This window comes from Martes martes (genome assembly GCF_963455335.1).
Source record: "Martes martes genome assembly, chromosome: 5".
In the NCBI taxonomy this organism is placed as follows: Eukaryota; Metazoa; Chordata; class Mammalia; order Carnivora; family Mustelidae; genus Martes; species Martes martes.
This window is the reverse complement of record NC_137892.1, coordinates 48,053,301-48,078,685: the sequence shown is the minus strand read 5'-3', so window position 1 is coordinate 48,078,685 and position 25,385 is coordinate 48,053,301. Positions and strand designations below refer to the sequence as shown.

At 36.2% G+C, this 25,385-nt stretch overlaps 1 protein-coding gene across 1 annotated transcript; it reads right to left on the bottom strand.

The window, feature by feature from the left end:
• Positions 1–1,114: 1,114 nt before the first annotated feature.
• On the bottom strand, positions 1,115–23,854 carry SPATA9 (spermatogenesis associated 9; the record flags this gene model as incomplete). The annotated part of the gene is made up of 5 exons (XM_080804440.1): positions 1,115–1,402; positions 6,404–6,499; positions 15,436–15,663; positions 23,520–23,608; positions 23,794–23,854. 5 exons carry the CDS (start codon positions 23,852–23,854, stop codon positions 1,115–1,117), a joined length of 762 nt encoding a protein of 253 aa, XP_080660566.1.
• Positions 23,855–25,385: the final 1,531 nt, after the last annotated feature.

The window sequence follows — 25,385 nt, the reverse complement described above, 5'->3', positions numbered from 1 at the left end:
AGCTATTTACCTGGTACAGGAAATGTACCATCACTCGATGGGTAAATCCTAGCCAATTATCTCAGGTGCTAACACTCCAATGACCAGTCAGGCCTTAACACGTGTCCAGAATTTAAGACATGTGGAAGAAACCAAAGTACCTTCTGCAGGCAAAACAATGGCCCTCATTTGCTGGCCAGTTACAGAAGCATTTTCTCTCAGGACCCAGTGGCAACAATGAGGAATATGGACTTGATTTCTGGTTCTAAATGTGTTCCTTCAGATCTGGAAATAAAAAATGTCATGTCATATCCTACTCTCACTTACAGAAATCTCTTATAAGATTTGTAAATAATATTTTGTTTTAAAATGTATTATGTCTGTGAATTACAAGTCCTTCATAACTTTACAGATGAGTTTAAAAAAGGATCGATAATAGGCAGATTCAAACTATGCAGCCTGTTGATAGAAAATAAATATCCTTTTATTATCTCTGAAAAAGATATATAGCATTTTGATATGGAGGGTACTTCCCCCCAGATGAATACAGTTGACCCTTGAACATTGCAGGGGGGTGGGATGCCAACCCCACACACAGTTGGAAATCCACATATAACTTTGGGCTCCCAAAAACTTAACTACTAATAGTCTACTGTTGACTGGAAGCCTGACTTGATTATATACACAGTTGATTAACACATATTTTGAATGTTCTATGTAAAATCATAAGCAAGCGAATATACATTTCCAGTACTATAATTCATTTATCAAAAAAGATCTGCGTATAAGTGGATCTGCACTATTCAAACCCATGTTCAAGGGCCAATTATAATGGAAAGGTACTTGAAATAGGTTTTCATAAAAACATAAATGTATTATAAATATGCCCATGTTATAAATGATAGCATAAAGTCTAACCCTCCAAAGGATACACTTTCTTGTTCATTAAAAAATATCATAGGCATACTTTTACATCAAGATTCACTTTATTTTCTCTATCAAAAAGATACTTGAGAGTGACATTTTAAAGCAGAGCAGTCAATATATGAAAACTAGTTTCCTGGTTTTGTGAGATGAAATGTGATTAGACAATAACTCTCAAGCTCCACTCAGTAATACTTATGTTCCAATTTGCTCATTCATTCATTTCAGCTGATTGGTCAAACACAGAATGTAAAACCTGGATCTTATTATTGAACTTATTAGTAGGAAGTTTGGGGCAATCTGCAATATTGTCTGGTTTCTCCGGTAATGACCTGTAAGGTTTTGCTTTGATTTCACCTTCAGGAAATGTAGGCTCAGAAAGCACAGGCTCAGAAAAGGCTTTTCTAAGATTTTCACTCTCTTCTCTCTTTTGCCTTATGGATTCTTCTTCTTGGAAAATTTTCTTTACCTTCTCCAACACAGCATTAACACAGACTGTCTAATAATAAAAAAAAATTTTTTTTGAAAAGATTTCTTTTTAAGTGACTGAACTTCCAATAATAAGTCCAATAAAATGTGTAACATAAAGTCATTAATCTACTTATTCTAATAAAGAAGCACTTCCTTTCCTGGCGTATGATAAACATCAGGAGGTTGATTCCTTGTTCTAAATATATTACAACACCATCTAGAAAGAAAATTAAAGCATAGTATGCTTCAATAAATACATGCTTTGCTCTTTTCCACCCAATTCATTAAATGTTTTATATCTTTACTCTCTGATTTAATTAAATGAGACTCCTTTCTTCTCCTGAATTAAATGAAACACTTTCTGGGAGATTGAATTTGTCCCCAAATGTGTTAATATCTCAAAGTAGCCTTCTAATTTTTACTTTCTCCCCCTACAATTTGCTTATACCTATGTGTACAATTGAAGGGGCATAAACACATTAGGTAGAATTTAGTAAGCTAGTTGATCAGTGATTTCTAAGCAAGCACATGATCCATTTTCCCTCAAAAAATGCCATTCAGTACTTTGTCAAAATAAAACATACAGAGAAATATAACTGAAAACTGGGAATCACTAAGAACTGTAATGATGAGATGATGATGATGCTACTTAAGGCAAGCAACAAGAATAATACAATCCATAAAATATAAGAAGACCTAAATTAGCTTATCTTACCAAAGCAATGCCTAAAGTTCACATAATAGGCTATAAACTCTTAGAAGGTTTTCCTAAAGAAGGTAATAGAGAAAGGATTGAGGGCCTTGGCTGAACAACCTCAATTTCTTCCTGACCTCCTGCCTCCTCTTTTTCTTGGCCTGCACTGCACTATAGAATGAGGGAATACCAGATGCTTTCCTTCACTTCCCTACAGTTAGTACATGGTCATGTGACACTGTTTTAGCCAACAAAATAAAATATATCTGCCGTGGAGGAGGTCAGGAGGGATTTTTGAAAGTTTTTCTCCTACATGAAAAGAAAGACTCTTTGTCTTTTGCCTCAATAACTGTCCCCCTCCTCCCTGCTTTGGACTCTGATATAGATAGGATGCCTGAGCATGAGGCAGCAAACCTAAGGACCAAAACAATAAACAAGATAGCATAGGAGGAAGATGGAAACGTCCTGGGTTTAGATGACATTGTAGACCCACTGTACAGACCTGGGAACCACCTAACTCCAGACTTCTGATTAACTGAGATATTTAAATGTCTTCATCAGTTAAGGCACTGCCAGCTATTTTTTGTTACTTGCATCCAAGTGTATCACAACCTAGAGCTATAAACCTTGAGGTCCATCACTTCCAGCTGCAAATAGCTTCATCCGTTTATCCCCAGTAGGGTCATTTTTCATGTATGCCATGTTGTGAAAAAAGACTAGGGGAGCACCTGGGTAGCTCAGTCCGTTAAGCACCTGACTCTTGATTTTGGCTTAGGTCATGATCTCGGGGTCATGAGATCGAGTGCCCTGTGGCAGGATCTATGCAGGGCATGGAACCTGCTTAAGATACTCTCTCTCCCTCTCCCTCTGCCCCTCCCCCTGCTTGCCTGCTCCTGTACATGCTCTCTTTCTCTCTCCCTTCCCCTCCCCCCAAAAACAGATCAGGAAGCCCTGTCCTATTTGATATATTTCTTCTTCCCTCACCTACAAAATTTTATCTGTGTCCATTCTAACCTCTTCTACCCCAGTCATAGAAAATTAAAGATCTTGAAGTCAGTATCTCTGTGTTTATTTGTAATCTATACCCTACCTCTTCTCTACCGATTATTCCCTGCCTTTTCAGCCTCTCCTTCTTGACTGCTTCTTGCCCTGAAACTTCTAATGTGTTCAAGTATCTTCCATCTTAAAGTAAAAGTCCCTGGAACCCTGTTTCTCTCTTTGATTGCTATATACGCTTGCTTTTCTTGATCAAACCAGGATCTATATTCATGGCTTTGATATTATCATCTCCTCTTCACTGAAACCCGCGTATTTCTGTCTTGCTTATTCTATCACACCACTGAGATAGTTACAAGATGGTTGACTCCAACATCTTTACTACTAGATCTAATGAACACTTTTCAAATCTTTTATTTTACTTGATTTTTTTCTGCTGGTAATTGACACTTAACTGCTCAAAACTTCCTGAGTCTCTATTTCCTTGATAGTTTGTTTCCTGATTCTCTTCCTACTTTTCTGATTATTGCTTTTTTGTCTCCTTCATGGATTTCTTCTTAGCTCACCTTAAATGTTGCTGTTTTTTACATTCCCATTGATTTTCCACTCTTTTCACTTCCAGACTTTTCACTCTTTCCACAATGGTTCCACTCACAGGACATTAACTTCCAACATATAATTATTTGCTTTCAGAATCATAATTCCAGCCCTGACCTCTCCTAGACCTTGGGTGCATGCATGACCAATTATCAGGTCACCAAAAAACTGTTTCTAATACCTACTTAGGAAGTTTATAGAGTGACAAGTCATGTGGGATAATTTCAAAAGCCTTCAAGAAATTAGAGTTTAATTTTGGTTTTAGTCTTATTTGTTTTAGTTTCACCACAGCTCTTTCATCCCACCCATTTTTTTTTTTTGCAGCATTTTGCATCCAAGCTCAGTTGGATGTCATTTTTTTATGAGATCAACATTTAAGATACTGAACACGTCTCAAAAATTTTAAACACTTGCAAAATATAAGTTTGGCTCTTTTAAAAAACTATTGCTATGTTTATAAAAGTAAGTTCCTTTCCTTTTTTTTTCAAGGATATCTTAGCTATTCTTGACCTTTTTCACTTCCCTGTAAATCTTAAAATAAATTAGTCAACTTACACACGTGCTCATATTTTAATTGGGACCACAACCAATCTATAAATAATGGGAAAAAGAATCTTTATTATTGTGTAGCTCAATATGATTTAAAAAATTAACAAAAATGTGTAAGACCAACTAACAAAAAAGCTGTAAGAATTATTAAGAAAAATTCATGAAGACCTAAATAAATAGAGGGATATACCATGCTAATGGATTGAAGGGTGGACTTATTCTACTAGTTATCAAGACTTATAAAGCTCTTGTAAATAATACAATATTGAATCAGTGTAAAAATAGAAAAATAGATTAATTGAATAGAACAGAGGGTCAATAAACAGACCTACACATAAAAACACACTTGATTTATGACAAAATAAATGTTCTGGGGCAATAGGAAAAGTTTTTTCTCCCCAGCAAATTGAGTTGGATCAATTGAATACCCATGGAGGAAAAATTTGTTCCTTACCTCATAGCAATTCCAGGTGAATTATAAATCTAAAAGTGAAAGGTAAAATAATAAACCTCCTGCAATATATCAGAGGGAACCATTTCATGACCTTGGACATAGGTCAAGCTGCCCTAATTAAGATATAAAAAGCACCTAATGTAAAGAAAAGATTAAAACATTGGACAACATTAAAACTAAAAAAGTCTGTTTTAAAGATACTGCTAAAGGGCAAAAGAAAGTCACAGAATAAAAGAAATAACCAAAAGAGGGTTTATGGCTAGAGTATATTTTAAAAGTAAAATTCAATAATAAAAAAGATAGAATAGAAAAACAGAAGAGACTTTAACAGAAATTCACAAAAGATCCCAATGTCTGTTTAATGCATAAAAGGAACTCAGTCTGATTAATAATCAAGGAAATGTAAATTCAAGCACAATGTGATAATATTATATACTCACAAGAATGGCTAAAATGGAAAAGACAGACAATAGCAGCTATTGGGAAGTATCTACTAGAGATGAACACATACATATTCTGTGGTCCAGAAATTTTACTAAAACATATATATAAGAATATTCATAGAAACCATATTCACAGTTGCCAAAACTGTAAATAATATAAAGTTTCAACCATAGTGTGGATAGTGACATATATATAGGATATATATTGAATTATTTATGTATTCAATCAATGAAATACTACACAGCAATGAAAACCAACAAACTATTGATGTAGGCAATGAATGAATCTCATTAATGGCAACTGAGCAAAAAAAGACAAATACAAAAGAATATATAGTATATTATTTAATTTATATACAATTTAAACTGTCTATGGTATTTGAAGTCAAAATAGTGGTTACCCTTTATAGAAGAGGTTCATGATTGTGAAGGAAGTGAGAAGGAGGTTTCTAGAATGACAGTTACATTTTGTTTCTTCATGTGTGTGATAAATAGATTTTGTGATAATTCATCAAACTGTGTACTTTTCTCTCTGTATTATACTTTTTTGAAAAAAAATTGAGAGGTAAGTATAAATGGCAATGGAGTAAAAGAAAATAACCCCTTATAATTTATAAAATCCTTTATATTTTTATCACACTTTGTTTTTATTTTATTTTGTTTTAATTTAATTTTGAGAGAGAGATAGAAAGTATACTTGTGAAAGGCGGTGGAGGAGTAAAGGGAGAGTGAGAGAATCCCAAGCAGGCTCCACACTCAGTGCAGAGCCTTTATGCAGGGCTCGATTTCAAAACCATGAGATCATGACCTGAGCTGAAATCAAGAGTTGGATGCTTAACCAACTGAGCCACCCAGGCGCTCCTTCTGTCACACTTTGTAATGAACACTTTTGAATTACAGAATTTGTAATTCAAAGTACATTAATATTTGTGTTCCCCAATATCATAGACTTAAATGATGGAATACTGAACTTTAGCCAACCATGGCACAATGGCTTAAACAAAACAACCATAGCTGTGAAAATAAAACCAAAATGTTTTGACCAAATAATAATAAACTTTATAAAAATAATTTTATTCAAGTAAATTTGGTTTTGATGGATTGACTTGCCTCAGAAATGGATTGAATTTACCTCAGAAGAGTAATTTTTTTAGAAAAGTAAATTTCTAGTGTAAAATTATTTTGTGTAACAAGAGAACAGTACCTTGGTTTATGAATTTATTATGTATCTATATCTTTAACATTACATGAAATAAGTACATTTATACCTAGATTCTAATAATTTTCTTAACTTACCAGATAAATTAGTGCTGCATATGAAGCATATATTATGCTAGTTAAAGCAGTCTTTGCTGGAAAAGAAATGATTTCAAACAAAGAACCCCTTCTGACCTGCGAAAACAAAAAAAGAGTTTTCTAATTACAATATAAGTTTTCAGTGTTACAATGTTAAATTTTAAAATATTACTGTAAAATGAAAATTTAAATATTTCTTTCTAAAGAAAGTTATCTGCTGAATCTATCTCGTTTTTTTCCACATTCTGAAAATATATTGGTTTATTTATTTATTTATTTTTACAAAAAGGTACTTTCTTTTGCTATGACAGATCTATTAAAACCTATGAAAGATCAATAAAAAACCTTGCATTTCCAAAATCTAAATTACTTAACTTTTTTACATTTAACAAGTGTGCTCACTAGGGGGTGCCACTGTGCATATTAGAAAAAGTCTTTTCTTTGTTCAAATTCATGTAATCATCCTTTACTAAATTTTTCACTTCTTCATTAAGCAAACAGCAATCGAAATACAAAGCATTTCCTGCAGATTAATGACCTGATTGGAAATGTTAATCATGAGACTGCTGAAGGCCAGCATTAACCTTAGGTGAACATTAAGCTTCGGGAAACGCTCTGTGCTCACATCCAGCTTGCTTCTTTGAAACAGAGGTTTATGCCAAAAATGAATTTGTCTTTCAGAGGTTTCTAGTTTTTGGTAATAGGTGTCTCCGCCTCAAACAACAATATATTTAGTGTAAGGGAATCATACTCTCTTCTAGGTCACCTCTGTTGCCTTGAGTAGGATATGAAAGGAGGGCATTGGGAAAAACATTCCCTTCCCATTCAGCAGTGAAGTGGCAGTTAGCCATGCTCCTCTGAAGTATGTGCCAAGACACTCAATGGCTTCAATAACTCCTGAAGGTACAGGCTGCAGCTAATAAAATCATGTAAATGCACAGTAAAAATGCACACAAGCTAGAAAGAACAGTACGTATGTGTAAAGTTATTTATGACCCTGAAAAAATGGAAACAATTGATAGCAGAATGGTTAGGTAAATTAAGCAAAATCCACTCAATGGCGTATTACAGCCTCTTAAAAGGTGCTTCTGAAGAATGCCTCATAACATTTTATCAAACAAACGTTTGTATGGCATTGGGTTTTAAGTGCCTGTTGCTGTATATTCAGTTTTTGCTTACGGCTGCCACTGCTGAATGAAGAACAAAGTCGCCCATCACCATTGACCTTCTTTTCTCTTAAGTGATTAATGGAATGCTAAAGCCAAGAATACTATCTAGCCGATCAGCGAAGAGATGGAGTTGTGGGGAGCAGTGCAGGGCGGGGATGGGTGGAGGGCAGAAGTAGGGCAGGGAGGCATTCCTTCTTATTTCCTGGCTTTCAGGCCCTACTGACTCCTAGATAGGGGAACAGGGACGGGCAGTTTTAGCCCACTCTCCATAAGCTGGTCTGGAAAATTTCCCAGAGTTCCTGGCTTCTGGAAAGAGTTTCCAGGAACCAAGGCAGTTGCTGCTCTTTCCCTCTCGCTAGAAGAATCAAACTGATAGCATGCTTTTGCATCTCACTATTAGGCTACAAGGAGACAAACAGATAAGTAGAGAGCAGATGTTAGGAAAGAAAGCAGATATACTCCCAACAAAATGCCTCCTAGGAGAGTAAAAGATTCATGAGTTTGTGAATATATGGATGTACAGTGGGAAGTCCATATCCAATAACTGGTAGGCCATATACAGTAAAAATAAAAGTGGCATCTGCATGCACGAGAAATTACTCTGTTTCTATTTCACCGCATCTTTTTTTTCACATTTTGCTCTTCACCTGAAGTAATGAAAACTGATTATTTTTCAAAGTTTCAAAATAAATTATATATCTGATATATGTTACACTTCTGAATGATGAATCTGATATTGCCTAAGGTCACTTTTTCACCATTTTAATGCTTTTAATAAATATTTGCTATTCCTGTAACAAATCATTCCTATAGAAAATGCATTTCCTCCAAAATTTATGTGGCTCCTGGCAAGTAGCCATTTTTCAATTTCATGACCTACTTCCAATACATGTTTTTCATATTATAAACCACAATGTTTCATTTTTGGCTTGCTATAAGCAGGAATAGTACATGATAAAACAAAAAACAAAAAAACACAAAATATGACAAAACAAAATATGATTAAAAAAAAAAAAACAACCTGAGTGTTGCCGGGGGGAGGGGGATAGGGAGCAGGTGGTGGGATTATGGACATTGGGGAGGGTGTGTGCTATGGAAAGTGCTGTGAAGTGTGTAAACCTGGCAATTCACAGACCTGTACCCCTGGGGCTAATAATATATTATATGTTTATAAAAAAATTAAAAAATTTTTAAATAAATAAATAGGAGAGATTTGTAAATCAAAAGTTGTATTTAGATCATCTCAACCAATTACAAAAATTTATCTAAACTTCTATTAATTTTTTTTAAATATTTAAGTTAAAAGAATCTTGATATCAATATTATGCCCATATATTCCTTTCTTGAATTTTTAATATTAATATATATGTATATATAAGATATGTGGATGTGTTATATGCTCATACTAACATCTCAGCTATTTCAATAGTAAAAGCATTTCAATCTTTAACAAAATTTCTTTGACATAATTTTGAGTTCCATCTCTGTCATATAACTTTGACTGCCTCATCTCATAAAAGAAGTATCTGTGTTTATCTTATTTTCATTAAAATTGAGATAAATCATCCAAAAAGCAAACCATAAGCAGTTTAGAAAATAATAAAGATCCACTTATAGATGACTTAAAGTTTAAAGAATCACCAGGCCCAACTTAGTTTACGTTGTTCAAAGGATACTAGGGGAAGTAATAGAGAACGTTTACTCAGTAATTCACAAGTAAGTGTTGCAAGAAGCAATGACTGGTTAATAGGCCCAGAAAAAAGTATTTCCTGTAGGTTTGGAAAAGTTACGTGACTCTGTCTGTGCTTGAACCACTCACAGTACTCAAGAACCCAGGAAGGACTCCTAGCAGTCCACAGTAAAGAAAATTATTTGACTTCATATAGGCAGAGACGCCTATTACTATCCTGTGGAACACTGTTCTTGAATAAGCTCTTACTCACAAGGTCCTATAAAAGTTCAGATGTCCCAACCTCTTGGCCGACCTGGAGAAGTTATGTCATCAGGATTCCAGGGATTCTACTTTCTAGGAATTGTCCTTTTTCCCCAGATCTTTAATTATACCACCCAAGATAACCTCATGGCAGGCCCGTCGAGGACCTGTAGAAGCTCTTGATGTTTTTGAGGTTTATATATATTTTTTTACACAAAATATGTGAAGTTTGAGTTTAAACCCCAGTCTACATTGAAGTGCTGGGGGTGAGGAAGAAATTATACTTGGAAAAATACCTGATCTTCTTCCTGAAAAGGGGAGCACAATTGCACTGGGATCCACATAAGTCATAGGCACTGTAGATGGTAAGGGTTTTCTTCACTTTTGCCCGTATCTGGCCTACACCACTCCACAGTGCCTGTACCAAGGATAAACAGTCATCTCCCATGCCATTATAAGGAGGATTGTGACATATATAAGGAAGATTCTATCACAGCAAGAGCTCCTGTGGCCCTGCATTGCCCTGCCAAAGTCAACAACTATGTCTGGGAGCTGACGTGTCTTGGCTGAAGTCAGCATTCAAGCTGATTATCTAGGTCACTGCAGCCTAGAGCAGCTGTAAGCTTTACTCATCCAGACAGCTCATAAGGCTAAGCAGATGCACCATTCTGTAAGTACTGATGCTGGGGTTGTTGAAAACCACTGAGAAATGATCTAACCAGAGTTTTCCATTCCTGAGGCCCTTTTAGAAATAGCAGATAACTTGCTATAATCTCAGCCCTGCATAAACTGGAAGGGTTTGAGAAACAACCCGACTCAGCACCCGTGAAGACAGGTGCAATGGAAGTCTCTTCTATCAAGCTGGAGAAGAACGACTCCAACTATGCTCATGTTACAACAAGCCTTCGGATCTCTTCAGGTCACTTGTATCAGTTGGGTCTTTGGATAATTCATATTGGGCTCAATATCTTTGAATATGCTAACATAAATAGGACTTGCTCTAGGGCTGAGTATATAATCAGAAAGGCCCGGTCATATTGTCAAGGAGCTCCTGTAACAACATTCATACTCTAAGTATCTTGAGGAGACTATTACTGTATGCTTCATCTCAGACCACTTTAGAGGGCGGACATACTATCCTAGTCATAGGTAGTGTCCTAATGGAAATGCTCCTCTATTACCTGTTCCTGAATGAGTAAACTGCCTGACTGGCATCCCCAGCTACATATTATCCAACATAGTTTTGGTAGAACCATTTAAGGTGCTCTATGTACAAAAGTATCTTTCTATCATTAATTATTCTCAGATCAGTGACAAGTCAGACATATGAAGATCAGGATCTTTAACACCACCCAATAGGTTAAGTAGGCTGCTTACGTTCCTACATAAAGTGATGTCCTCCATGCATCTACAAAGCATATCCCCTTGCATTGGCAATTTCAGATTTCACTTTTTTTTTTTTTTTTTTTTTACTTCTGCACACCAGAAAGCTCCACTTTGACAAAGGCAGCCTGACAATCCTTGAAGGAATTCATGCTGGAATCCACTCTGGGTGAACGAAACTCTGTCACTATGGGAAGACAGCCAAGCACTGTGTACCAGGGCTGGTGTAGCTCCCTCAGGTTATGCCACTTATCTCTCTGCTACACTGGTACTCTGGAAAGTTCCATTCACAGACCAATCAGTTGACCTCCACCACACCTCTTAGTTACTCTGTTGTTCTTTGACTCTCCAGGCCATTATCTTCACTATAATGTAATTCCTCTCAGTAGCAATTCTGATTCTCCACCCTAGCTAATACATATCATCTGAGTAAAGCTTATTTCTCATTCCTAACCCTCAAGGACCCTGGGATCTCTGATCTGAGACTGTTCCCACTTGTCTCACTCTAGCCATATGAAATTGCTTACATTTCCTAAATAAGTTATGCTCTCTCTGACTTCAATATCTTAATTACAACGTTCACTTCCAGGAATAATTCTCCTACTTCTTCACCTGGCTAATATCTCCTCTCTCAAGATTCAGTATTATCTTCTAGAAAGCCAACACTGACTATTCTGTGGAATTCTATGCCCCTTGTTGATGCTTCCATAGTACACTTTGCACACACTGATCATGAACTTGCTATACTCCACTAACACTGCCTGTTTGCCTATCATCCACACAGTCCATTCAGGGCAAGAGTGGGGCATCTATGAATCCTAGTATCCAACCTAGTGATTTCACATGTCAATGTTCAATAAATATATGTTGAATAAATGAAAAGGTAGAATAATACTTCACTTACTTCCAGAAAGAAATGTAACCATCTTATATTAAAATTTGTAATAGATACCAGAGAAGGACGTCTGGTTCCAGTAGTAGGGCAGACTGAGCTAATGTGGAACCCTCTAAAAATTCCATATAAATACCCCTAGAAATTCCATAAAAAATCAAACTCCAAAGTCTAATAAAAGACTGAGTTTGCAAAAAAAAAAAAAAAAAACAAAACAAAAAAAGAAAAAAAGGAGGGAGGGAGGAAGGACGAAGGAATGAAGAAAGGAAAGAAGGAAGGAAATTTCCCTGTGCCAGGAACTAAAGGGAAGAACATAAGTGTGTGAGTATATGTCCCAGGAAGTATCAAAAAGAGATAAGTAAAAGGAAAATATGAGGAAGGTAAATAGACATAAAGAATAAAATGAAAAGGTCCAAAGTATGTTTCACAGATACTCCAGAAACAGTGATTAGAGAAAATGAGAAAGAGGTAATTTTTGAACAAACAATGGCTAAGAACATTCCAGAACTGAAGAAATTCTCCTCAGATTCAAGAATCACTATGATTCTTGAATTTTGAAAGTGAAAAACATTTTGACAACAGCTAATAAAATTGAAGACATGCAACTCTCCTGATCCAGTAATCCCTCTTCTAGACGTATGCGTATACCTGGAGAATGTCTCTCACACACAGAATAAGGAGGCAATTACAAGAGTGTTCAAAGAAATACTGTTTGGAAAACAAAAAAATGGGAAACTAAATTGGCCATCTGTCCAGTAATAAACTGTGGATTATTTTTTCTTACAATGGGATACCGTAAAGAAGATAAAATAATAAGCCATAGCTACACATTTCAAAATGTTGAGTAAAAAAAGAAAGTTTCAGAAGGATGTGTACAGTATATCATTTATATAAATTTTAAATATATGGAAAATAATAGATGTATACAAATGTAGTGAAACTCTAAAAGTGTGCACACAAATGCTCACATCAACCTCAGAATAATGATTACACTTGGTAGAGAAAAAAACAGGGAATGGATCAGGACATGGTTAATTATATTTCTTTTTATAAAGGAGATATCCAAAGTTTATACTGCAAAATATTACTACCAATTTACATTTGGATGGGACTTCTGATAAACTACCTTTTATATATTTTGAAATATTTTATTGATAAGAATTTTAAAAATTAAAGCTGGGTTCTAAGACAATAAGAATAAGAGCACAAGAGAAGAAATTTCATGGGTGTTGATTCTGAACTGATGTCATAGAGACAGTCACAGTCAGCACAAGGACCTTGGATAGGTCAAGTACTCCCTCCACCTGCTTCTTTCACTTTGGGTTCCTGGAAAACATCATCACAATTAAGCTCTAAATTCACCTGTGAAACAGGGCAAAAAGGCAAATGTGTTTTGTTTTGTTTTGTTTCAGTTCTCCTTATTGGATAAAAGGAAACATAAATTCAACTGGAAAAACAGATTACTTTCCTGCCACTGAATTTTCATGAGTACTGGGAAGCATTTCTCTGTGGATGTCTCTCATTCCTGTACTAATTGGGCCTTCTGAACAAAGGACATGGTTGAATCACTAACAGCTTTAGAAGCTAGAGAAAGTATATTTCTCCAGGGAGATCTAGAGATGTACTTCCCAAGACATGTCTTAGGGCACTAAATATAAAACCTTCTCTGTAAACCCTCTAGAAACACTTACTTCTCTCCCCCAAACCCTTCTTACTTTTTCTCCCTTTATTTCTCTGCCCCTCTCTCTCAGGCTGGGCCAGTAAGCCAGCACTCCTAAAAAAGCTGTCTGCTAATTTCAGGCTCCTCTCCTGTGATGCAACTTACTACATGCAGAGGTAACACGTGGCTCTCACTGCATTGCCCTGTGGGAACTGAGGGGTTAGGGAAATGACACAAAATATTGCTCTGGCTGCTGCTTTTGAAGTTAATAATAAACAGTCTCGGTCTCTGATTCAAGGGAGTCTTGTGTCTTCTATCGGCGTGTGTGTTTGTACAGCTGTGGCAGGCCAACTTGTTAGCTCGTAAATAGTGTAAAACCTCAGATTCTTCAGTTCTGACTTAGCAAAGAGAAGCAAAAAGAAAGCCTGAATAATATAATGGACAGTATCTTTAAATGTGATTTTGTAATACATACAGAAATACTCTTCAAAGGACATTTCTTATATCAACCCTCTATAAAAAATAAGGGTTAACAATGCAAGGGAAAAAACATCAAGGCGAAACATTCATTTTAGAAATGTATTTCAGAGGAAATTATACATCTCAGCTGTATTTCTTTTTGACAAACTAAAGATACAGGAATAACGTTTATACTGCTTAGAGAATCCAGCAGGTAATAAACACAAAACATTTTTTACTTTCTCAAACATTAGGTATTATAACGGAGCCTTTTATAATTGCTTTCTCAGGCAATTCATAGCTGGACCTATCCCATGATTTCTGGAAATGTTAAAATCTTTGATGAAAGAGAGATTCCTATGTAATGGATATTTTGTTTATTTTAGCCATCCATCATCCATTTTCTCATCTTTTCAAAATAACCCAAATTTTGTTTGAAGAATCATCCTCTCCCCATTCTCTGGTCATGTGGTCTGGATGGCAATCAGGTCCTAGGTCAAACAGTGCATCCCATTCCCCTGCTTTAGAGGTACGCCTTTCTCTGAGAACCCCAGGACTTGGCCAGGAATACTGGCTCAAGGACTGTCATTCTTTGGGGCTGTATTGAACCTGGAAGGACGGAGTCCTGGGAACAGCTGCAAATCATCTTGTAACCATGAAGGGAAAGTCAGTCTGAGGATGGCGTCAATACAGAGGAAGCAGAGCCAGGATGGGTGGAAAGAGAACAGGACCCTGAAGGCATCTTTTGAGTACCTATACCCTGAAACCTTATCAACTCTGAATTGTTCAACTACATGAACTAATACATATTTTTGGCTTCACTCCCTTTGAGCCAAGGCTCTTCTCCCTTCAACAACAAAATGATTCACTCTCGGGTTTAGGTGCCAGGCTTGCAGGATTCCCAATCGTTTGTAACAAACATTTAGAATGCTTTGAATAATACCCAAGTGGAAAAATCCAGAGTTCTATGCCACAAAGTTTAGGAAAAAAGAAACTGGTCCTGAAAAAGTTTTAAGAGCTGTTGCCCTTAACAAAATATAACAGAGCCCCAATAAAACAATGTAGAACCTGTAATTTGACATACACTGGATGTTGGTGGATCTACCAAAATGAGTTTATGGTTGAATATATTCAAATATGTTAAGTCGAATAAAGATTGTCTTGGAAACACAGCAAGGTTATGGGGGGAAAAGGAACAAAACAATCATTTTTAAGGCTTACAGGATTCCTTTTAGGTTTGACATAATTGGTAATCTGTATGCTGACATTTAGGTTGAATCATTTGAAATTTAGTTTCATAAAGCTCAATCAAATAACCAAGTAGGGGGAAAAGCCCACATTACCACCTCTTTCAGATTTATTTAAATCAGAACATATATACTATATTGAAAAAAGACCAAACCATTCGTTTCTTATCCAACTATTCTTGTTTCATATGTAAGATAACCAAATGAGCTACATTTTCAAATCTTGCAATTTCAAAACAGTTACTTAAAAAAGAGGCTGTATCTTGTGCAAATGTTAATATGAGCTCACCTGCACATTATAGAGGGGTTGTTTTGGTGCATTAACTTCCCTCAGCAAACGATGCGATATGTTCCTTAACTCTAGAAGTCTACAAGCAAGCTGGGGATGCAGAAGTTTGGCCACTGATTTGGAGGATCTGGATATGCTGTTTAATCCTTGAATTAATGTTCCTCGGTTGATCCTTGCTAAGGCGACAGCCATTCTGATTTTGGACGTTTTCTGCATGGGTTCTCTTTTCTGGAAAATAAGCCTCTAAAAAGTGACTGATGTGTGATTCTCACATGAATTATTACAACCTACTCCAGACTGAGACCAAGTACAACTTAACAGCACATTATGCACGGGCCTATGCATACTCAGTGTCCAATAATTATATCCCACCCCCCATGTACCTAAATCTTTGAATAAATGTAAGGTTTTTGCCTCAGCATAAATATCCAGAATTTAAGTTACTAGCCAAAAGACCTAAAATTTTCATTTTTCTCTCTGGGTTTATTTTTGCATTGATTTCTTTTTAAAGAGCGCTTTCAAAAGTAAGCAGTTCTTATTCAAATATTACTCAATGTTTGAATTATTCAAACAATAATCTTTATTCAAAACTGTTACAAATATTTCCCCAGTTTATTTTAAAAATGTAAATGATTAAAGCATTCATACATAATGCATGGTACAATTTAAAAAAAAATAAAACAAATCCCCTATATATTAATTAACAAGCTTAAGGAACTTTTATTTCTAAAAACTTCAAAACTTATGAGCATTCGGACAGAAAAAATTTGTGGCATTAGCAAAACATATGACATGTAGATCTTTCCCTGCTGTACCAGAAAGTGAACCACAGAGAAATTACTTACAATGCGGTCAGACTGCATTCCAGGCAACAGCAAGGATAGTTGCCATTATTCATTTAAGCAATTTTATGGGCTATTCTGGCTTTTTCATATATGACTTGGCGGGGGAGGACTAATGCTTTATAACACAAATAAGCAACTTCGAGTCTCTATTTATTGAATCCAAATATATGTATAAATAAAAAACAGCTTTTAGATGGATTGTTTTGGCCTACAATAAGCAACATATAGTTGCATTAAGAGCTGATGTACTGTATATGTCCTTTAAATGCCTCAGCCATTATCCTGAAGATATAATTTTATTATCACTGTTTTTGTCATTGAAGTTCAGTGCTTCTCTTACAGTTTTAGCCTTTGTGACTGGAGATCACCCAAAATTGTACTAGTCTGTCAATGAGGATGTACATCTGCAGCACCTGGTGTCACATTATGGTTTCATCTGTTAACGTGACTGAAAAAGTCCCACCTTTGGTCTCAGCCCTCCTAGTCAATACGAACAGGAGAAGGCCATTGGAGTTGTGGGCTGCTAGAACTGTGGCAATTCCAAGCCAATTTAGAGCAGAGCAACCCCTAAAAGCAGTTATGTGGTACGTAAAACAAGCAAAATAAGACACGGGTGCAATCACTTGATACTGTATCTTGGTTTCCAGCACACTGGTGAGAGAAACCGCGATGATCTGCACTATCCAGAGCTCCTACACACAGATTGAATTTCTCTTGTGATCTTATGCTTTGCTTCACCGATTCGCCCTCCCAACTCCTCCTGAAATTGGAGCAGCTAGAATGTTTGGTTTTACTTCTGATTTAGCTTACTGTGTTTTCTCTCATAACTTATAGTCAAAAGGTGAGGGCCCTGTTGCCAGGGCGAACAAGAGTGGGATGTAGGCAGTTCCACCATGCTGAAATTTTGTCTACATAGTCATTCAGTGTTTTAAGGACTCTTCATTTTTGCAGATGAAACACTAACTTTATGAAATTTCCCTCTCCTTGTTTTGTGTCTTTACAAAATCTTGGTGATCTGTACTTGTTGGCCTGGATTCACTGACTTTACTCAGGTATTTCTGTTAACTAATCTTGATTCATTTCCCCAAACACCATACTAGATTGATGCACTCAACCTTCCCCTCTTTTACAAGATTGTCTTTCTAAATATTTACCTGTGTAGAGAAATAAGCCTATTTGTATTTGATAATCCATGAATCAAAACCTTCCTGTAGGATCACATAACTTGTATTGACAAAAATATAGCATTTATGATAAACAATATTTTTTAAAATTCAGGTGTGAATTACAATGACACTTCAGTGTACTTTGTATTATATTTCTCATTTTAGTATTGTCATAAATTCATAGCTTTTTCCAACAGACTCAACTTGTTCCTAGTTAACATCATCTTTGTTTCCTTTTAATGCTGAAATCATTACAACTTGATGACTGTGCTTCCCTTTATGGCTTTTTTTTTTTTTAAGATTTTATTTATTTATTTGACAGAGAGAGATAGCACAAGCAGGGGAAGCAGCAGGCAGAGATAGTGGGAGAAGCAGACTCCCACTGAGCAGGAAGCCCACCGTGGAACTCTATCCCACGATTCTGGGATCATGACCTGAGCCAAAGGCAAACGCTTAACCGACTGAGCCATTCAGGTACCTCTACCTTCATGGTTTTAAAAATGCTCTCCTTTTTCAATACTTTCATAGATATCTCTGAATGTCTGAAAGAAATATTTCCTCTAGCAACAAAATATTTCTGACCATCTTTATTTTTCTAACATAAAACATATAATTGACTTGTTCCCTAGAAGACCATTACTGCTTTTCAGAACAGTATTAGAAACCAAATCTAGACACTGAGGTGCATTTAAAGTAGTTTTGTGTGTGTGTGTGTCTGTGTGTCTGTGTGTGGCTCTGAGAATAGAAAGGCAACAACAGTTACAGTCCTGGAGATGGAAAATGAGATTTTCCTCTTTTTTAAAAAAAAAATAGTCACCAGTTTATAGTGATGATTCTAATTCACTCTTGCCTTCAGTGAATTTTTAAAATAAGCCCTGGTAGAAAATTTGTTAAATAAAAGGGTTTTTTTTTTTTAAAGATTTTTTATTTATTTATTTGACAGACAGAGATCACAAGTAGGCAGAGAGGCAAGCAGAGAGGGAGGAAGGGAAGCAGGCTCCCTGCTGAGCAGAGAGCCCGATGCGGGGCTCGATCCCAGGACCCTGGGATCATGACCTGAGCTGAAGGCAGAGGCTTTAACCCACTGAGCCACCCAGGCGCCCCAATAAAAGGGTTTTTTTTCCCCTTTTTTTGAGCTATCAGCTTTTCCCTTTGCCTACTATGTATGTTATATATTTTTCTACCAAGCCATGTGTCTAAATTTAAATGTTGACCCCCAAAGAAGTGTCCATTTCTTTTCCCTGGTTTATTTTGTTTTGACTCTTGTCCTAAGCATACTGGAATTGGCTGCAAAATATGCAAGTTTACATGATTCTTCTTGTCATCATTATCACCTGAGTATATTACCAAATGTGAGAAAAGAAATTCCAATCCCCTCCCCCCTGCCACCACCATCCCAGAGACACACAAAGGCAATGATGATTTACTACAAGAAACCTAGTACCAATTAATCAGATTGTTTCAAGAATCCTACTCCAAATTTCACTATTTGAGCCCCATTCTTCGAATATATCCTGCTTTCCTATTTTCTTTTTTTTTTCTAGAGACAGACCCATCTCTCTATCATCAGCAGTTTTAATGCTGAACTCCAATTTCTATTACATCAGCTTTTTACTATTCTACATCCAAAAAACCAGCCTGTCAGCAAATCTTATTCAATTCTTTCTCTGAACAGTCCTAGAATTTGACCACTTCTCACTACCCCCAACGCCAACACTCAGTCCACTGCATTTATATACCATCTCTTTTCCAGACTAGTAAATTAGCCTCCTCAAGGGTCTCTCTGCTTTTGTCCTCATCTATGTTCATTCTATTCCTCAATGCCTCCGCAAAAGAGATACAAATAAAACTTAGATCCTATCCTGCTTTTCTGCTCTGCTGCTCTAGTGGCTTCCTACTGCACTCAGTGTAAAAGCCAAATTACAAACAGTGGTCTGCAAAGCCCTACAAGATTTGTCTTTTCTTTACCTCCCTAACCTCATTGTCTTTTTCTCTCCTCTTCCTCCTCACTATTTGTTGAGCTTGTTAAATATACCTCACCTCAGGGATTTAGCACTAGCTACTATGCCATTTGATTCTTCAAAGATACTGAAGTTTACTCCCTTGCTTCCCTCAAGTCTTAATTTGAGAATTACTTTCTCACCAAGACCCTCCTGGTCACCCTACCTTAATGGTCAATTGTTCTCCTTGTCCCTACCCTTATTTCATATCTCTTCTAAATTTCTTCTTTTTCTTAAGACCTACCACTAACATATTATATAGTTTATTTTCCCTGTTTCTTGTTTTCTTACTTGGCTAGGATGTAAGTTCTATGATAGCAGTGTTTTATATCTTTTTGGGTCATTGATCTTTCCCCAGTACCTAGAATAGGGTCTGGCACATAGTAGGGTACTCTATAAATATTTGTTGAAATGAATGAATGAAGAGTATCAGAAAATACAACAAATTAACATAGAGAAATAGAGAAATATACCAAATATTAAATTAGAAACCACCCTGAAAGTTTTCAGTGTACAATGTGCTCTGTAACTTTCACAATTATGATGGTGCCCCACTAGAAACAACTCACCAAAAACAAAAATATAACTGAATTACAGAACACAGTCCTACTCTCATCATATTTAGAAATTCTATACCGATGAGAGTAATTTCCAGATGTCACTGGTGCAGCCCCAAGAGTTTAGTCCTACATGTTAAAAAAAAGAAGAAGAAGAAGAAGAAGAAGAAGAAGAAGCCGCCAAGAGAATTCAGACGAGATCGGGCGCGTTCAGGGTGGTATGGCCGTAGATGAAGCCACAGAAAAGTATATATACAGTTATAAAAATCCAAAGTTTTGTATGGATTCTAATATGTTCCGCTTACAAATCCCTATTTTATTTTATTTTAAAGATTTTATTCATTTGTCAGAGAGAAGGAGAGAGAGCACAAGCAAGGAGAGCAGCAGGCACAGGAAGAAGACTCCCCACTGAGTGAGGAGCCCAATGTGGGACTTGATCCCAGAGAATCGGGATCATGACCTGAGCCAAAGGCAGATGCTTAACTGAGTGAGCCACCCAGGCATCCCACAACTCTTAATTTTATAGTATAAGGTTAGGTGCAAGATAATTACAGAATAAAACACATAATTACTCTTCATAATTAAAACCACAAAAATTGACCTTATTTACCACAAAAGATTTCTTACATTCAAGGAAAGATCTTCTAAATTTAAACTTTTTAGTTTCCTAATTGTAAAACACATTTTTTCATTTGTTCAAATGTAAAGTTTAATATTTTTAAATCCTCATATGGAAATCATTTGTAACTTGCAAATGAAAACCTTTAAAAATCACTTTTTTGCTAAAGGAAGTGGATACTAATGGTACTGGAGTCTGTGTTGGACTGGGGAGTACATGACGTCAGAAGCCATGACCTCAAACCAAGATTCTAAAATTAACTTCCCTCAGTCCCAGGAAGAAAATTTCCTTCAAAATCATTATTCATGAAGAACTATTTAATAACCACTATTCTGGATATATCCCTCTATAAAAATCCCACCATTACTTTTGTTTGTTTCTGGCCAATAAGATGGCCTTTTCCTAAATAAATAAATGCCTACAACTTTTTTAAAAAGTTTTAAATACTAATTATGAAATTTAGAGATTTAAAATCTGACCCAATTAATTAAAACCCTCTAAGTATTCTTAAAACCACTCCTTTCAGTATGTTTGGGAATTATGGATCATCTCCAAAATAATCAGATTTGTAGCATTTACAATCCGACCTTTTAAAAATAATTTAGTTATTGGGGCGCCTGGGTGGCTCAGTGGGTTGATGCCTCTGCTTTCGGCTCAGGTCATGGTCCCGGGGTCCTGGGATCGAGCCCCGCATCGGGCTCTCTGCTCAGCAGGGAGCCTGCTTCCTCCTCTCTCTCTGTCTGCCTCTCTGCCTACTTGTGATCTCTGTCTGTCAAATAAACAAATAAAATCTTTAAAAAAAAAAAATAAAAAAAAAAAAATAAAAATAATTTAGTTATTTAAGTATTAGCATTGTTTTCTGAATGGTTTATTTTTGAAGTACAAGTAACTTCAATCTGTTACAATATCCCCTAAGAACTTGAATTTCTTGCCAATGTCAGCAAAGTAAACGGTGGAAAAAGAACAATGTGAGTGTGTTGAAAATGAGAAATAAAGTAACTATGTTTACATTATTCTCTGAATGAGGTAAAGTTCTTGTAAGTAAATAACTTCAATGAGTTGGAAAGAGGAACTCAGAGTTCTTTCTTTGGAATCAGAATATCAACCTATTTCACTATTAAACCAAATTTATGGCTCTAATGATAATGAGGCTATTCAGGGGGTAGGAAGAGATGAAGACAATTACAAAGAAAGTTGCAACTTTTTAGATTATTAAACCCAGTTCCTTTAATGTTGCCAATGGTGAAAGAATCACAACTTTGAAGGGGAAACAGGGCTTTCCAGACTGTGCCAGTCTTAGCCATTTTACATGCTAGACCAAGCACGGTCACCTGCCCATTCCTTCTCTAACACTCCAGTGCATACTCAAGAAAAACCTCCAACATTTAAAAAGACTTTATACTAAAACTGGGGGATTAATTAGGGGAGAGCAATTAGACACCGAATCTAAGATACAGATTTATAAAATCTGGTTTGCGGTCTGGAGCTTTTAAGCCTCATTCTATCCTACTTAGTGGACCACCATTGGGATGCCATCTTACCACTAAGTATCCAGATATCTACACATCAGTATCAGCCTTCCCCAAAGTCTAGATTCAAGTCTCATGCCATTGGTTCATATTTACTTGATATTCTGGGAACACGCTACGCTGTTTCATACTTTTTGTCCTAACTGACACTGCTTCTTCTGCTCCTGTCCACTTACCCTATCTCTTTTTTTAGTTAGAAAATTCATATTCATTCTCTGAAACCCAATTTAAGCATTCTTCCTCCAAAAAGCCTTCTCTGACCATCCTAGCTAGAGCAATTCATTCCTCTAAGTTGGATTTACCTCTTACCATATTCTAAAACAATTACTTTTTACAGTTCTGTCTTGATTTCATTAAGCTAATTGACTGAAAGCATCCTGTCTTTTCTCCGTATTCCCTCTCCCCAGTCCCAAACAATAGGAAAGTATTTAGTAAATGTCTGATGCCTGGTTGTCTGGATGTATGGTTAAAAGTGGCTCTAATATTTCTCCTTTGGAATGAAATATATAGACTTTGTGATTACCATGTTACTCAGAGAGCTTTTTTGTTTACTTCCAGGTTTTGGCTATGTTCCTCATGTTTGACATTGCCAAAACTCTGATATCTGGATGAGGAAATTATTACTGTACCATGTAACTCTACAATATATTCTATTCCAACTGTGGTCTAAATGATTAAATATGCTTTTCCATTAAGAGCTGTGTACTTTAAAGTAAATTAGGTTATAAGATATTACTTTTTCCTGATCAAATGTCTCAGAATTCTTTACCTATTCCCTCTTTCATTCCCAATATTTTATCTGCCTCAAATCCTTTTGGGAACAAAGGTTATATAAAACACATGCACATATGCTTTGTTTAATCTGATATCACTGTTTTCTTCCACATTAAAACATATACTCATACCACATTTATCTTTCCATTATTATAATTTATGTCAGTGATTTTTTTTTGATATTTTTTTCCAGTGATTTAATTGCCATAGATTTTAGTTAAAATATATCTAGGTGTTTTCCTGGTTTTCATATTAAGCAAATCTTTTTTTTATATTAAGCAAATCTTAAGCAAATGTAGCAAACCATATACATTACAATTGTGGCTATGAGAGAGCTCCACATTTACAATCTAACAGCACGGTGATTTTCTTTAAACTTAATTTATCTATCTCATTTCTTTGTCCCTCTTTCTGCTTTTCATAGACCCACCCAGTAAGATTTGAAATTTGTTCTTCTGAGACAAAATTAATTTCTTCCTAAGCCTCACACTGATCTCAAAGTTAAACATTAAATAATGGATATTAAAAATACAATGTACTTTTTATATTGTATATAATATAATAATCCTTTTCGAAGTTATGAAATCACATTACCTGATTAGACTGTGATAATCTTAGGATGGTAGGGAATTCATCTTTAAACTCATCCACAAGGTCCATGATGACTTTCTGGATCCCCTCCACTGAAACAAAAAGAAATTAGGGGGACAAAAGAGCTTAGCAAAAATCATCACCTAACCACAATTCAAAAGAACCTGGGATGCTGGGTCCATTTTGTAAGTGCCTGGGAAAGCAAGTAAACCCTAGGGAACGTTATTTCCCATTGTATCCCACACCCATATCCCCTTTACAACAAGATTACATATACTTCTTCCAGAAAAGTTCTTCAACACCTGCCCACATATCCACCCAACAGGTTTGATTGGCATGACAAATTCTTGCTTGGGTTCCTAGTGCTTGGAAAGTTTGCAGGCCAGGGCAACACTTGTCCTACTCTGCCATTAGTGAGGGATGAAGGTACCCTTCCACCCAAGAAAGCAGGCAAGGACAGAACCTACAGCTCATTGCCAGAATTCTTTGTTACTGCACAATGGGCCTCTGAGAGCTTGTTACAGAATCTTCTGAAATCACTCTGGCAGTGAGAAGAGGAAGAAATGTGTTTGAAGGCGTAAGGGGAGGAGAAAGGAGAATGAAAAATAAACCATACTAAGGAGTTCTGCATTATGTGGAATTTTGCCCCAACTTCTACAATGATACCTAAATTAATGGATCACCTGAGAACAAAGCTCCCTTTGAAAAGAGTTGGCATATGGTTTAAAAGAAATGCTTCACATATGATGCCAAGTGGAAAAGAAAACCAGCAGTTATTTCAGAAAGACTTCTGAACAGACTGTTATCCTTCACTCAAATAAAGATCACTAGGTCAACCACAGGCAGAATTATAAAATCTATGGTTTCTCTTATCTAAAAGTCCTCCTCTTCCTCCTCCTCCTTCCTCTTCTACCTCTTCCTCATCTTTTTCCCCTCCTAGTATTATCCTACTTCATTCTTTTTCACTTATCAAATATAGGAAGAACTTCATATCACATGGATTTGATTGAATACCTAGTTAATATTTTAGTGTGGATGAATTCAGAGTTGATTAACACAAATCCCATTTTAATTTGAAGCCTTCACATCTGATTGTAGCTAGACCACTGTCTTTAGCAAGCATAAGTTGTGGGTGCTAGAGGTTTGTTCATTGGAGCAGTCTAGGAAAGAGAACAATGTCCATCAGAAAACTTCTCTATCATGTGAAGCCCGCCAGATCCCCACCTTCAGTTTGCCTTTAGTCCTAATTTGTCTGAGAACACTCTTCACCACACCACAAACACTTCTCTTAACCTTAGAATAACATGCTTCCCTCCATCATGACCCAAATTTTTAAGATAATTATACCCTTAATATGTGGAAACTGCAATCCACTGCCAGAAAGAAAATCTTATTAGACAATGATGAAAGTCTGTAAGAAATGTAACCCTTTATTTGTCCTATTACAACATGTAATATCATATCAGAATTTACCTATCTGAATTTACCCCAGAGGAAGAGTTGGCTGTCCCTTCTCTCTTTAGTCTTCTTCCCTGTTCTCCACTCTCACTGACACCCCTATGTTCTTTTCACCCATCTGCCCATCTCCTGATGTCTGTCCTAGTTCCCAATTGGTTTCATCCAGTTTTTTTTTCTCTTTTTGTTAGCTCTCACCCTCCTCAGTATCTTATGAGATTAACAAATCTAAAAGAAAAAACAGGTTCTCATGCTAATATTGCCCACACCTAGAGCATAACCAGACTCTGGGTCATGTTAACAAAGTTTTTTTTGTCTTTGCTTTCTTAATGACTCTCCTTGAGAGAGGAATGATGAAAAAAAAGACAAAGGGTCATGAGATTTCAAAAAATCCCACCCTGTCACACTTATTTT